Genomic DNA, 15623 nt, shown 5'->3' on the forward strand with positions numbered 1-15623 from the left:
GGACTCTCCTTCCTTCCTCCCTACATCCCTCTTTCCCCCAAGTCTATGTTTATAATGAACTGAGGCCAGTTGTTTAGCTCACAGTTTATCTTGTGTCCTTACAGGGAGTTCCTGGTCGGCCTGGACCGGATGGTGTACCTGTAAGACATCTCATTACTATACATCAATATACCGGATTTCTTTCTGCATATGTAGTGTATTCGATAACTTGGTGTGTTCCTGACCGGGTTGTATGTGTTCTGTGTTCCTGACCCGCTTTTCTGCGTTATGTTTCTCTCCGTAGGGTCCTAGAGGTCCAGACGGAGGTCCCGGTGACTTCGGCCCTCGAGGTCCTGATGGATTCCTGGTACGTACACACACACACGCACACACACACGCGCACACACACGCGCACACACACACACACACACACACACACACACACACGCACGCACACACACACACACACGCGTGCACACACGCACACGCACACACACACACACACACACACCTGTCTGTGTTGATCTAGATACAATATACCATTAATATACTGATGTGCTCAGTATATTACGGAAACTATGTTATCCCAAACAATGTCATGACAACCTGTTTTGTCATGTTTAATCTACACATTGGTTAATAAGACTAAAGCCAGTGACTTGGGGGAATATAGCTCTCTTATTGTCTCTTGATGACTGTCTATTTTACAATAGAATCTAATAGATCTAATAGATCGGTCTTCTCTCCGACTGACTTCCTGTCTGTGTTGTGTTGTTTTTCTCCAGGGTTCTCCAGGCCCCCCCGGTCCCCCTGGCCCTGTAGTAAGTACTGGACAACACTAGATAGGGGAAAACTCCTGACCCTTCAGTAGTTATAGGCCTGGAGTTTTCCTGCTCTGCTAACATGATGCCCCTGGCCCTGTAGTAAGTACTGGACAACAGTAGATAGGGGAAAACTCCTGACCCTTCAGTAGTTATAGGCCTGGAGTTTTCCTGCTCTGCTAACATGATGCCCCTGGCCCTGAAGTAAGTACTGGACAACACTACAGTGGTGGAAAAAGTACCCAATTGTCATACATTTTACTCAAGTAAAAGTCCCTCAGCAAAATACAGTACTACTTGAGTAAAAGTCTGAAGGTATTTGGTTTTAAATATACTTAAGTATCAAAATTAAAAGTATAAATCACTTCGCATTCCTTATAATAAGCAAACAAAACTGCCCGATTGTCTTGTTTTTACTTATTGATATATATAGCCAGGTGCATTCTCCCCAACACTTTTGTGTTTAGTGATTCTGTCAGTGTGTGTGAATTGGACCATGTTGCTGTCCCGATGAGCATTAGAAATGTAACAAGTACTTTTAGGTGTCAGGGAAAATGTATTGAGTAAAAAGTACATCATTTTCTTCGGGAATGTAGTGGAAAAGTTGTCAAAAATATAAAAAGAAAAGTACATATACCCCAAAAACCAGCTTAAGTAGTACTAAGAGTTTACTTAAGTACTTTACACCACTGCAACACTTAGACACATGACCTGAAAGTCCTGCTCAGACTGAGGCTGTCCTAATATGGACCCCGTACTGACCTCAGAGACACCCTGTCTGCTCCATAGAAACTAATAAGGATCTCTATGGTGGAGACAGTGTAATGACACCACCAACCCGATAGGGGGGAGTGTGTGTACTAAATAACTAAAAGCTGTGTACTTCATGTTGCTTTTGTCATAATGGAGATTGTCTGTTGTTCATTCTAAGTTATTGCCGACAAATGCTATGTATACAAATGCTATGCATACTCAGTCCATACTGGGGACCTTTGTTTCTGGCAACTTACATGCAGACTGTTATAATGACTGTTATATTGCAGAACCAGTCAAAAGTCTGGACACATCTACACATTTAAGGGTTTTTCTTTATTTTGACTATTTTCTACATTGTAGAATAATAGTGAAGAGATCAAAACTATTAAATAAGGAATCATGTAGTAACCAAAAAAGTGTTAAACAAATCAAAATATATTGCATATTTTAGATTCTTAAAAGTCGCCACCCTTGATGACAGCTTTGCACACTCTTGGCATTCTTTCAACCAGCTTCACCTGGAATGCTTTTCCAACAGTCATGAAGGAGTTCCCACATATGCTGAGCACTTGTTGGCTGCTTTTCCTCCACTCTGCGGTCAAACTCATCCCAAAGCATCTCAAATGGGTTGAGGTCGGGTGATTGTGGAGGCCAGGTCATGTGATGCAGCACTCCATCACTCTCCTTGGTCAAATAGCCCTTACACAGCCTGGAGGTGTGTTGAGTCATTGTCCTGTTGAAAAACAAATTATAGTCCCTCTAAGTGCGAACTAGCCATGTTTGAATTTAAGTGTGCCTTGAATTCTAAATAAATCACAGACAGTGTGACCAGCAAAGCACCATCTCACCTCCTCCTCCATGCTTCCCAGTGGTGACCACACATGCGGAGATCCTCCGTTCACCTACTCTGTGTCTCACAAAGACACGGCGGTTGGAACCAAAAATCTCAAATATTGGACTCAGACCAAAATGGACAGATTTCCACTGGTCTAATGTCCATTGCTCATGTTTCTTGCCTCAAGCAAGTCTCTTCTTATTAATGGTGTCCTTCAGTAGTGGTTTCTTTGCAGCAAGTCGACCATGAAGGTCTGATTCACGTAGTCTCCTCTGAACAGTTGATGTTGAGATGTGTCTGTTACTTGAACTCTGTGACGCATTTATTTGGGCTGCAATCTGAGATGCAGTTAACTCTAATAAACTTATCCTCAGTAGCAGATGCAACTCTGTGTCTTCCTTTCCTGTGACGGTCCTCATGAGAGCCAGTTTCATCATAGCGCTTTATGGTTTTTGCAACTGCACTTGAAGAACGTTTCAAAGTTCTTGAAATGTTCTGCATTGACTGACTGACCTGACATTCTTAAAGTAATGATGGACTTTCATTTCTCTTTGCTTATATGAGCTGTTCTTGCCATAATATGGACTTGCTCTTTTACCAAATAGGTCTACCTTCTGTATACCACCCCTACCTTGTGACAACACAACTGATTGGCACAAACACATTAAGAAGGAAAGAAATTCCACAAATGAACTTTTAACAAGGCACACATGTTAATTGAAATGCATTCCAGGTCATGAAGCTGGTTAAGAGAATGCCAAGAGTGCGCAAAGCTGTCATCAAGACAAAGGATGGCTACTTTGAAAAATCTCAAATATAAAATGCATAAATGTATAAAACACTTTTTTGGTTACTACATGATTCCATGTGTGTTATTTCATAGTTTTTATGTATTCACTATTATTCTACAATGTAGAAAATAGTAAAAATAAAGAAAAACCCTTGAATGAGTATATGTGTCCAAACTTTTGACTGGTACTGTATATTGAACAAAAATATAAACGTGACATGCAACAATTTCAACGATTTTACTGAGTTCATATGAGGCATTTCCAGTTCATATAAGGAAATCGGTCAATGAAATAAATAAATTAGGCCCTAATGGATGTATTTCACATGACTGACTAGAGGCGCAGCCATGGATGGGCCTGGGAGGCCATAGGCCTACCTACTTGGGAGCCAGGAGCAGCCAATCAAAATGAGTTTATACCCACATAAGGGCTTTATTGCAGACAGAAATAGTCCTCAGTTTCATCAGCTGTCCAGGTGGCTGATCTCGGACGATCCAGGTGACGATCAGGTGACGGAGCCGAATGTGGTGGTCCTGGGCTGGCATGGTTACACTTGGTCTGCGGTCGTGAGGCCTGTTGGACATACTGCCAAATTCTCTTAATCAACGTTGGGGCAGTTTATGGTAGAGAAAAGAAGATTATATTCTCTGGCAACAGCTCTGGTGGACATTCCTGCAGTAAGCATGCAAATTGCACGCTCCTTCAAATTTGAGATATCTGTGGCATTGTGTTGTGTGACAAAACTGCACATTTTAGAGTGGCCTTTTATTGTCCCCAGCACAAGTTGCACCTGTGTAATGATCATGCTGTTTAATCAGCTTCGTAATATGCCACACCTGTCAGGTGGATGGATTAGCTTGGCAAAGGAGAAATGCTCACTAACAGGGATGTTAACAAAAACATTTGAGAGAAATAAGCTTTTTGTGCATATGTGAAATCTCTGGGATCTTTTATTTCAGCTCATGAAACATGTGACCAACACTTTACATGTTGCGTTTACATTTTTGTTCAGTATAGTTACATCAATACAATTTTACAATGCTTGTCATGTGTAGGGTGATGTGTTGTTGTCCAAATGCAATACCCACTCTTGTTTTCCAGGGGAGCCCCAGTCTAGGGTTTCAGGGGGAGCCAGGAGACAAGGTACGCACCAACAAAACAAAACAACACAACTAATTATTAGATGTTAATGATCGATTTATTGATTAGTAATCGATTAATCACATCAGTTCATTAGGTCTTTAGCGTCTTATTCGCTCACCCGACCCAACCAGAACTTCCCCCCACCCCGTCCAACCATATCTACTGTACCCCTTCTTATCACTCATTGGATTTCAGCTATATTGAGAAGTAATTGATTTATTACATCAGTTTAAAGCTATTTAAACTGTTGATAGAGTGTAATATGACAATCTGCATCCCAAATGTCACCGTATTCCTTATATAGTGCACTACTTTTGACCAGAGCCCATTTGTATCTATATGTCTTTCCCAATGGGAGGGAGACTGGCAACTTTATACTCACTGTAGATCAAATTAGATCAAACTGAAGACAGCCGGCTTAGGTTATTCTAGCTGTGTGTGTGTGTGTGTGTGTGTGTGTGTGTGTGTGTGTGTGTGTGTGTGTGTGTGTGTGTGTGTGTGTGTGTGTGTGTGTGTGTGTGTGTGTGTGTGTGTGTGTGTGTGCGCGCGCGTGTGTGTGTGTGTGTGCGTGCCTGCTATGTGTGCATGCGTGTTGAGGATGGTTAAACTGCATGATGAAGGATGTCTTTTTGACCCCTGTGTGCATGCCATGTAATCGTTCTTGGTGATGGTTTGACACATCCTCTTCCCCTCTATTCAACCTCCTCCCATCTCCACCCCCCCCGGGCCCTTACATACATCCAACAGTACATTACCCTTTAGCCCCAACAGTCCCTCCATCCATCTCTCCTGACCTCCTCCCTCATCCCCCTCTTCTCTCTGTTTTTTCCACTGACACATCTACCTCAATATATCACCAGTATCAGTGGTGGCGATTGGGTGGAGATATGGGAGGCTGGGCTCATTGTAATGGCTGGAATGGAAAGAATGGAACGGTTTCATTACATGGTTTCCATGTGTTTGATACCATTCCATTCACTCCATTTCAGTCATTATTAGGAGCCATCCTCCCCTCACCAGCCTCCTCTGGTTCGTTCCATCTCTATTATTTAAATATGATCTTGTCTTCAATGATTTTACAGTTTACCCCTGGTGTGTTTACAAATGCATGACAGTACTGCCACTGGGATGACTCATTCTGAATCTGGACTCTTAACAAATCTGAACTCTAACAAATCTGAATGAAAAAGATCACAATCTAATATGTAATTGAAGGAACGAACAGTTGTCCTGTGGCATTACTAAAATAACATGTTTCCTTACTGTTGGTTGGCAGCTCAGAGATTATTCTAGAACTTTTCATCACCCTCATAAAAGTCAATCATTTGTGGACTCTACTAAAAGTAGTCTTAGCACATTAGTTATGTACTGTCTGTCGCTTTGGATAAAAGCATCTGCTAAATGGCAACTTTATTGCGTCTGTGTTAAGACTACTTTTAGTTGTAGAAACAGACAATAACATATCGCATATTGTATCTATAAGATTCCCAACTAATTCTATGAACTCTATGTTGTATTATATTCAGCCTATAAAATCCACTTTATTGTATTATATTTCCACCCAATAAGATCTCTGAGCTGTCATGTGGGTGGGCATGTCGTGGTCTGTGATTGGTGCTGGAATCACTTGCTCCTGCTTCCTGTGCTGCGTTATATTCCTTTGACCTTATTTGGGCATGTTGGTGCTGGAACATCATGGGAGTTTTGTCTCAGTATTCAGTATCCGTTGCATTTGACCACCAGTGAGAATGAATGACCCACTAACATTCACCACCGATCCATCAATGGCTAAATCCGCCATCCTGCCATCTTATCCTCCCTGCATGTATCTTGTTGTTCAACCCCCCCAACAACAACAAACAAACAAACAAACAATAACAAACTACTAATTGGAAGTCGTGTTGAAAGAGGAACAGCTAGATTCACTGATAAGCCTTTTGGATAGATGACAAGCAAACATTTCAGTAAAGTCAGTTATTTATCCCTTTAATTCAATTTTTTTCTATATTATATATTTTCTGTCTTGGCCTGAGGAAATTGCTCTCTAAATTGTTTTCTTCTCAGTGACGTATCGGAAGAAAGATAAAGTCGGCCAGAGCTCTCTCTCTCTCTTCCTTTCTCTCTTTATCAATCCCCCTCTTTCTCTTCAATTCTCTCTTTATCAATCTCCCTCATACACGTTCTCTTACTCCTCCAATCCTATCTCCCCTTCTTCGTTTATGGGTTGTTCCACGAAATAGGTGCATTTTGCGCTCCTTTGATATTTTAAGTAGAAATTGTGAACCGATACTGTTATATTAAATGTTATGTTAAATGAAGTGCCCTTTAGTATAGACCACATGGATAATTAAATACATCTGATTTTTAAGATGAACAAAGGCTTGCTAAAAAAGAAAATGGTGACACTTGCATTCAATTGCCACTCCCTGTTCCACACATCAAACTTCCATTCCCTGTGTCACAAAGGGATTCATGGCATATTTCAGACTTTATTTGGCACTTAAATGACATTAGATTAGAGGGTTTAATTGTCACATGTACAGTGTTGCAGATGTAATTACAGGGTACAGTTAGATTCTTGAGCGCCGAGCTCCAAAAATGTAGGACGAAGGTTGCTGACTAGTGGTGGCTATTCAGCAGCCTGATGGTCAGGGGGTAGAAGCTATTGGCTAGTCTTACAGTTTTTGCCATGATGCTCCTGCACTGTCTTAGTGATGGAAACGGGGAGAAGAGGCCACGGCTCGGGTTGCTGCGGTCCTTGATGATCTTTCTGCGACTGGTGTTGTAGGTGTCCTGGAGGGCACGCAGTGTGCAGCCAATGGCGTGTTTGGCTGAGCGTACCACCCTCTGTAGTGCCTTGTGGTCCTCTGCGGTGGAGTTGCCATACTCCAGACAGTATGCTTTCGATGGTGCTCCTGTAGAACACTGCGAGGGCCCTTGGGGACAGGCTACATTTCTTCAGCATCCTGAGGTTGAAGAGTCAGTGTTGTTCTCGACCACTATGTCGTTGTGGTGTAGGCACTTACTGTAGCAATGTTTATTATTTAACCTCTTGAGATGGGAAAACTCACTTTTTATGAATGTGAACGTGCTATTTATTTGGTGAAATGTTTTTTATTTATACCAAGTTACACTACTCAAAAGGGACCGAATTGGTGGAACAACCTTAATGCAATCCCACCATCTCATCCCCTACTTCTCACTCTCACTTTGAGTCTTTCTATCGTTCTCTTTTCCTCAGTCTTTTTATCTTCATTTCATTTTGTCACCATTTCCTATCGCTCTCTTTTTGTTTAATGTGTTCTCCTTCTATCTCTCGTTCCCTCTTTTCCTATTTCTCCCTCTCCTTTTCCCTTCTCTCTCCCTGGCCCTCTCTCTTTCTGGCTCTCTTTCTTGCCACCTCTCCCTCTCCTCTATCTCTCCACCTCTCTTTTTCCTTCTCCATCTTCTCCCTCTCTCTCAATCTTCCAACCCTCACCCCCCCCTTCCCCCACCCCCCTTTGCTCTCAACCTTCCAACTTCCAAATTCCTCCCGCACCCTTCAACCTCCAACCTCCTCATCCTCCCGTCTGATTGGCTAATAATGACTGACTCACATGTGTTGTCCTCTGGATCACCAGGGCGACGCAGGTCAGCCCGGACCCCGAGGCGTGCCCGGCGACGAGCCGCTAGTAGGCGCACCTATTACCACTATCTACAAAGGAGATAAGGTAACACAGACAGGAGCAGTGGTCCCCGCCTGCCGGAGGGGTGAGAAAGAGGGAGGAGAGACGGGGGGAGGAGGGGGGAGGAAGACACTGAGGCAGGGGGAAGAGAGGGAACGAAAGGCTGGTCTAAGACACAGAATCACAAAAGCATCTTGATTATATATTATGGAAAGTAGTATTACAGAATACCATGGAGGGTTGAAGTTGACGTGTCTCTACTCTTTTATGACAGTCAACCTGAAGTTGACAGATAATCCGATGTTGACTTGCCTCCATCTTGCCAAACTAATGTAATTCTGCTTCTGGTGTAGCACTACAAAGCACAGGGGTTGGGAAGCTCTCCAAAGCAAGTATGATGCAAATAATCAGCAACTGTACTGTTAGCTGTGGATGATATAAGTAATGATAGTGTGGGATGTAAAAACGTATCGCAGTAGGGGAAGGGATAGTATACTGTGTGACTGACTGGCCCTTCATACCCACCCCCCCCTGCCGCCAAACTCTACCTTGCCCGAAACCCCCCAACCCCCTACACTACCACCCCTCCTAGGGTCACACACACACACACAGTCCGTCCCTCCAACTACCCCTACCCCCTCTCCTCTCTAGACCAACCCTCCAACCTATCCCTCCAAATCTACCTGAAAACAACTGCTGTTGCCGCCACCCAAACAATCCCCTCCCTCCTCCCCTCCAACCCTCCTCTCCCTCAACCCCCATCGTGTTGCCATGTAAAAACTCTCTCTTCCTTGGTTACCGTTACCCAGGGCGATGTGGGCCCGCAGGGAGACCCAGGCAGGCCCTTGGTCAATGGAGTGGTGGAGTTTGTGGGCTTTCCTAAAGGAGACAAAGGACCTCAGGTTTGTGATGAGAGAAACACAAGTTCAAGAGCTCCAAGGCTCCAGAGAGGAGGCCTGGGTAGCCGACCCACTCTCCCCCTGCCGGGTTGCTCCATCCTGGCATGGAGCCGAGCCGTGGTGGGGGGGTGGGTGGTGGAAAGTGGTGGTGATACTATGCCCCACCTATAGCTGGCTCGCTGGCTGGCTCCTGGAGTGTCATACAGTCCCCCGCGCCCCCCAACCATCCCCTCTCCCGGCCTACACCCCCCCCCCCTTCCCTTCCCTCCCCCAGTGTCCGTGTCCCATTCCATTATCCCATTATACAACCGCACCCCATCACAATGTCATACTGCAGTTATTATTGAGTTGTTTGTTTTCTTACTGTGTGTTTTTATATCAGTTGTTGCACACAGAACACAAAGTAAATGACAGGATTAGTGTAATATTGAAAGACAATGAAAATCTGCAGATATCAGCCAGTACTGTAAAGTGAAGAATATCTACTGTTTGCGTCATGCACATGTTTACAGAGAGACTTTACTAATGTTACTGTACTCTGTCAATCGGATGCTTTAGTATCACTTCAAGTGGACATAAGACATAAGCATTAGCAGTGAAAGGTTTTCATCCGTCATTGCTGTTATGTAACCTGTTTTTGCCTCCTCGTTGCTTTATGTTGTTTATTTTTTTTCTTCCTGAATGATGGCGTCTGGACTTTCCTCCAGTGAGGACAACTGTGGGGTTGCCATTTTGTTTCTGTAACGTTTCCTTTTGCTTTTCTCTTCCCTTCTCTCTCCATCTCTCTCTTTCTCTCTTTCTCTTTCTTTCTTTATTTCTCTCTCTCTCTCTCACTTTCTCTCTCACTTTCTCTCTCGCTTTCTCTCTCACTTTCTCTCTCTCTCTCTCTCTCTCTCTCTCTCTCTCTCTCTCTCGCTCTCTCTCTCTCAGGGGGAAGGGGGTTACAAAGGAGTGCGTGGACCAACTGGTAGACCCGGCCCACCTGTAAGTGTGTCTGTCTTGTCTGTTGGGGACAATAAAGATTTATTTAATTGAATAGCTATTTGCAGTAGAGCATAAAGAATGCTATTTCAACTAAAATGGAGAATGTACTGTCACTGTTAATGCTTCAAACAGTATGTGTGTCCCAAATGGCACCCTATTCCCTAATAGTGCACTACCTTTGACCAGAGCCTTAAAGGGGCAAGCTGCCATTGTTACAGCAATTTTTGGACTGCAAAATTCATGATAAACTCAGCAGAAAAAGAAACGTCCCTTTTACAGGACCCTGTCTTTACAAGGTAATTTTTTAAAATCCAAATAACTTCACAGATCTTCATTGTAAAGGGTTTAAACACAGTTTCCTATGCTTGTTCAATGAACCATAACCAATTAATGAACATGCACCTGTGGAACGGTCGTTAAGACACAAACAGCTTACAGACAGACGGTAGGCAATTAAGGTCACAGTTATGAAAACGTAGGACACTAAAGAGGCCTTTCTACTGACTCTGAAAAACACCAATATAAAGATGCCCCTGGTCCCTGCTCATCTGTGTGAATGTGCCTTGGGCATGCTGCAAGGAGGCAGGAGGACTGCAGATGTGGCCAGGGCAATAAATTGCAATGTCCGTACTGCGAGACGCCTAAGACAGCGCTTACAGGGAGACAAGACGGACAGCTGATCGTCCTCGCAGTGGCAGACCACGTGTAACAACACCTGCACAGGATTGGTATATCCGAACATCATACCTGCGGGACAGCTACAGGATGGCAACAACAACTGCCCGAGTTACACCAGGAACGCACAATCCCTCCATCAGTGCTCAGACTGTACGCAATAGGCTGAGAGAGGCTGGACTGAGGGCTTGTAGGCCTGTTGTAAGGCAGGTCTTCACCAGACATCACCGGCAACAACGTTGCCAATGGGCACAAACCCACCGTCGCTGGACCAGACAGGACTGGCAAAAAAGTGCTCTTCACTGACGAGTCGCGGTTTTGTCTCACCGGGGTGATGGTCGGATTCACGCTTATCGTCAAAGAAATGAGCGTTACACCGAGGCCTGTACTCTGGAGTGGGATCGATTTGGAGGTGGAGGGTCCGTCATGGTCTGGGGCGGTGTGTCACAGCATCATTGGACTGAGCTGGTTTTTATTGCAGGCAATCTCATCGCTGTGCGTTACAGGGAAGACATCCTCCTCCCTCATGTGGTACGCTTCCTGCAGGCTCATCCTGACATGACCCTCCAGCATGACAATGCCACCAGCCATACTGCTCATTCTGTGCATGATTTCCTGCAAGACAGGAATGTCAGTGTTCTGCCATGACCAGCGAAGAGCCCGGATCTCAATCCCATTGAGCAAGTCTGGGACCTGTTGGATCAGAGGGTGAGGGCTAGGGCCATTCCCCCCCAGAAATGTCCGGGAACTTACAGGTGCCTTGGTGGAAGAGTGGGGTAACATCTCACAGCAAGAACTGGTAAATTTGGTGCAGTCCACGAGGAGATGCACTGCAGTACTTAACACAGCTGTTGGCCACACCAGATACTGACTGTTACTTTTGATTTTGACCCCCCCTCCCCTTTGTTCAGGGACACGTTATACCATTTCTGTGATTCACATGTCTGTGGAACTTGTTCAGTTCATGTCTCAGGTGTTGAATCTTGTTATGTTCATACAAATATTTACACATGTTAAGTTTGCTGAAAATAAACGCAGTTGACAGTGAGAGGACGTTTCTTTTTTTGCTGAGTTTATATACCCATTGATTCTTGAAGAATATAACTTATAAATGCTACATGAACTTAGATAAATTGTCTTAACCCATCAAAACTCCAAATATAAGCTTGTTTTACTCCTTTGTTTGTAAACAATGCAATTGTAAACAACCTGTAGAGCCTCAAAACACGGTTAAAACTATAATTTTGATATCATGGATGGCCAGTATTTGAATCTATAGCTCTGTCTATGATTGTCACATTTCTCCAGCCCCATCCCTCAGCTATTTACCAAATCAGTGGTGGGATGACTGCTTTGTTATCGTTTGAACTGCAGACTGCCCCTATAAAGTAGTGGACTACATAGGGAATAGTCTGTCATTTAGCAAGCAGTAAGTATGTTGTAAATGTTTGACCCATACGTCTATTGCCAGGGTCCTTTCGGCTTTCCTGGCGAGGTGGGAGAGAGTGGAATTTTGGGGTATCCAGGGGGACGGGTAAGCTCCTCCCCTCCTCCTATGTCTGATAATCTCCCAATTGTCACTCCGTCCTCCCAAAGTGTGCACTTGTTCACTTCCCTTCACTGATTTGAAAGGAATGACTGGTATAATAAATATGGTGGAAACCCATACTGGTCCGTACCCCTACCAATAGGATGTTTTTAAACTTGTAGGAAGTAGTGAACAAAATAGGTATTATTGGTATACACCCATTGTGTTGTGATGATTGGGATTCTTAACTCTGATTCGAAACTGTTCTGCGGCGGCCTTCTTGTTTCTCTCTTGGCAGGGTCCTCCTGGTTTTAACGGGCCTCCCGGATCTCCAGGAAGACAGGTAACACACACACACACGCACACACACCTGTTTGGCTCTATCGCGCACAGCCAGAGGCAAAACGAGAGACAAGAGAGAGAGAGGCACACAACACACACTTAAATCAAATAATACATTGATTTATAAACAGATTAATGAACCAATGAATCTCTTTCCCACAAAGGGATTCACAGGAAGTCCAGGGTTCCCCGGACAACCAGGCTACAGAGGACCTAAGGTAATCCGTTTTTCTGAAATGAATAAATTACTGTGTATTTCATACAAATGGAATATCATGCAATATTGGCCGTATTTTCACAATTCTGATCTTTTGCCCAATTTTCGGTGGAAGAGCAGATCTGATTGGTCAAAAGACCAATAATTTGTGGATAAAGATCAGATTTGTGTCATCTTGTTCTGAGAGTTTGAGTTGCAAGGCTCCAGTCTTCCAGTAGGGGGTGAAGAAGTAAATACATATTCTTTTCTTCTGTTTGTTTTTAGGGTGACCAGGGAGAACAGGGGCCTCCCGGACCCCCGATCTACACTGACGCACAAGGGATGTCTGTTCAAGGTAACACACACACGCAAACATGTTATGTATCATGAAAAAGCCTGATACCCACAATCCCCTCTGTTGACCACCTGTCCTCTGACTGGTTGCAGGAGCACCAGGTGACAACGGCGTCGACGGCCTCCCTGGCCAACCAGGGGACGCGGGTGCTCCAGGGTTTCCAGGACAACCAGGACGACCAGGCGACTCCTTCGGCGATGGTAACACTGAGACACGCATACACATGCATGCAGGCACGCATCCTATCCTTTCCCCTCCTCTCTCCCTCTCATTTCCTCGTCTCTCCTCTCTCAACCCTCTCCCAGGTCGCGGAAGCAGCCCAGGGTTCCCTGGTACACCGGGGCCTAAGGGAGAGAGGGGTAACCCAGGCAGACAGAGCTATGGTCCTGAGGGCCAACCAGGAGGACAAGGCTTACCAGGAACCCCTGGACCACCCGGACCACCAGGCAGATCTGGTATGTTACGCATCGGCATAATCATATCCGTCATGTTTCATGCGGGACGGATGAGGGATGTAGCTTTATAGCGATAATAACAGTTTGAGGTACTGAGTGACTGTTAGCTTCCAGTTTTTTTGTCCAACTTTTTATTAATTTCAATCAAAGTGTTATTGGCGAAAGAGAGAGAAAAAGTACATTTGTTTCAAGTGAGAAAGATGAGAGAGACAAAGAGAGAGGAAAGACAAGGAGTGAGAGAATGAGAGAAGAGAGTTTTAGTTAAAGACAGATTGAGTTGGCCTCCCGAGTGGTGCAGCGGTCTAAGGCACAGTGCTAGCTGTGTCACTACAGATCCTGGTTCGAAACCAGGCTGTGTCGCAACCAGCTGCGACTGGGAGACGCATGAGGCGACGCACGAAATGGCCCAGCATCATCCAGGTTAGGGAGGGTTTGACGCATACACACTGACACGGTCGCCAGGTGTACGTGTTTCCTCCGACACATTGGTGCGGCTGGCTTCCCGGGTTAAGCGGGCATTGTGTCAAGAAGCAGTGCGGCTTGGCGGGCCGTGTTTCGGAGGACGCACGGCTCTCGACCTTCGCCACTCCCGAGTCCGTACGGGAGTCGCAGCGACGGGACAAGACTGTAACTACCAATTGGGGAGAAAAAGGGGTAAAAAATACTAAAAATAAAACATCTGAGATAAAGACAGATTGAGTTAAAGACAGATTGAGTTAAAGACAGATTGAGTTAAAGACAGATTGAGTTAAGGACAGAGGAATAAATTAAGAAACAAAGGTACAAAGGGAGGGATGTAACTGACTGTGTGTCCTGTGCCGTCCTCCTGGAGATGAAGACTCGTCCAGCGGCCCCTGTCTGGTCGTCACTATGGGGCCCAAGGGCCAAACACTGGAAGTTAGCATACCAGAAGGTAGTCCCTGCCACCCGAGTGGGGATATTGCTGTTACCATGGCAATATTCAGACCACCGAAACAAAAATAATACCTCAACTATATCAAGTTTCCAAACCTGAGCCATAGGTATACAACTACATGTATACGCATGGTTCTGATCTAAACTAACCGTCAGGACCAGTGGAGGCTGTTGAGGGGAGGACGGCTCATAATAACACTGGAACGGAGCGAATGGAATGATATCATACACATGGAAACTGTGTGTTTGATGCATTTGATACCATTCCCCTCATTCCACTCCAGCTATGACCACGAGCCCGTTCTCCCCAATGAAGATGTGTCTAACCACCTGTGGTCAGAACACTCTTTACTAGCACATGCCAGTGTAGCTGGGAAGAGTGGTTGCTCAAATCCAAGATGCTTTCTCACATCTGGCCACTAGGTGTCTCCCTACCCACCCGTATGGCAGGACCATAGATAAACAGTACACCGATACAGTCTCCACATCTATGGCTCTGGCATATGGGAGAGAGAAAATATTAGAGATTTTCCGATGATGTCTTTGCCACAAATGAGGATGAACAACAATGGGTAAATGTGTCGTACTTTCCTGCTATGTTTCCCTGCTCGCTAAAAACATTCTAACAAAGGAAGATGTGATGCACAGAGACAAAACAAGTTTGTTTTGTCCAAAGACTGACCAACCCTTCCTATTCCATATGAGCTAACTAACAGACCAAAGTAACAGAGTTTTTAAGTTAGAGGTCAAGAGTGTTTGTATTTGTGTGTGTGTGTGTGTGTGTGTGTGTGTGTGTGTGTGTGTGTGTGCGCGCGAGCGAAATACCACAGTGGTGTAAGTGTTCTTTGTACCAATACTTCTACTACTCTGTACAACTAGTCGAATCATCTATGTATGTGTGTGTGTGTGCGCAGTAGCCAACATCCAAACCGACTTGTTCGACAATCTACCAGGAACGCCAGGACGACCAGGAGCCCAGGGACCACCTGGAGCCAGTGGATATAAGGGACCCAAAGGTAGGATACACATGCACGCACAGACACACACACACATACACATTACGCACAACAAAAACAAAATTGATGTAAAAAATGATTTTAAAAATCTGCTGGGACTGATTTGCTGGATCCCTCTCTACTGTAGCTTTCTGCCCCCCCCCCCCCCCCCCCCGTTGTAGAATCTTTGACTATCCCTAATATCTGGAAGGCTGCGCATGTCCTCCTCCTTCACATAGGTGGGGATCCTTCGATAACCTAGACCTAGATAACTACCTGCCAATTTGTA

The 15623-nt window shown here is 44.8% G+C and overlaps 1 protein-coding gene across 2 annotated transcripts in view; it reads left to right on the forward strand.

Moving 5' to 3' along the window:
• LOC135516104 (collagen alpha-6(IV) chain-like) overlaps positions 1-15623 on the forward strand; it is a 179936-nt gene that overhangs the window by 131438 nt on the left and 32875 nt on the right. Inside the window, exons 8-20 of one of the 2 annotated variants that reach the window (XM_064940145.1) lie at positions 105-140; positions 284-346; positions 765-800; positions 4284-4325; positions 7946-8035; positions 9820-9873; positions 12020-12082; positions 12375-12419; positions 12583-12636; positions 12900-12969; positions 13062-13169; positions 13275-13424; positions 15254-15355. In XM_064940145.1, coding sequence (XP_064796217.1) covers positions 105-140; positions 284-346; positions 765-800; positions 4284-4325; positions 7946-8035; positions 9820-9873; positions 12020-12082; positions 12375-12419; positions 12583-12636; positions 12900-12969; positions 13062-13169; positions 13275-13424; positions 15254-15355 — 913 coding nt within the window. Of the gene's footprint in view, positions 1-104; positions 141-283; positions 347-764; positions 801-4283; positions 4326-7945; positions 8036-8799; positions 8893-9819; positions 9874-12019; positions 12083-12374; positions 12420-12582; positions 12637-12899; positions 12970-13061; positions 13170-13274; positions 13425-15253; positions 15356-15623 lie in introns of both variants that reach the window. The other variant, XM_064940144.1, reaches the window with a different exon arrangement.

The sequence above is a fragment of the Oncorhynchus masou genome, chromosome 27 (genome assembly GCF_036934945.1).
Source record: "Oncorhynchus masou masou isolate Uvic2021 chromosome 27, UVic_Omas_1.1, whole genome shotgun sequence".
Lineage (NCBI taxonomy): Eukaryota > Metazoa > Chordata > Actinopteri > Salmoniformes > Salmonidae > Oncorhynchus > Oncorhynchus masou.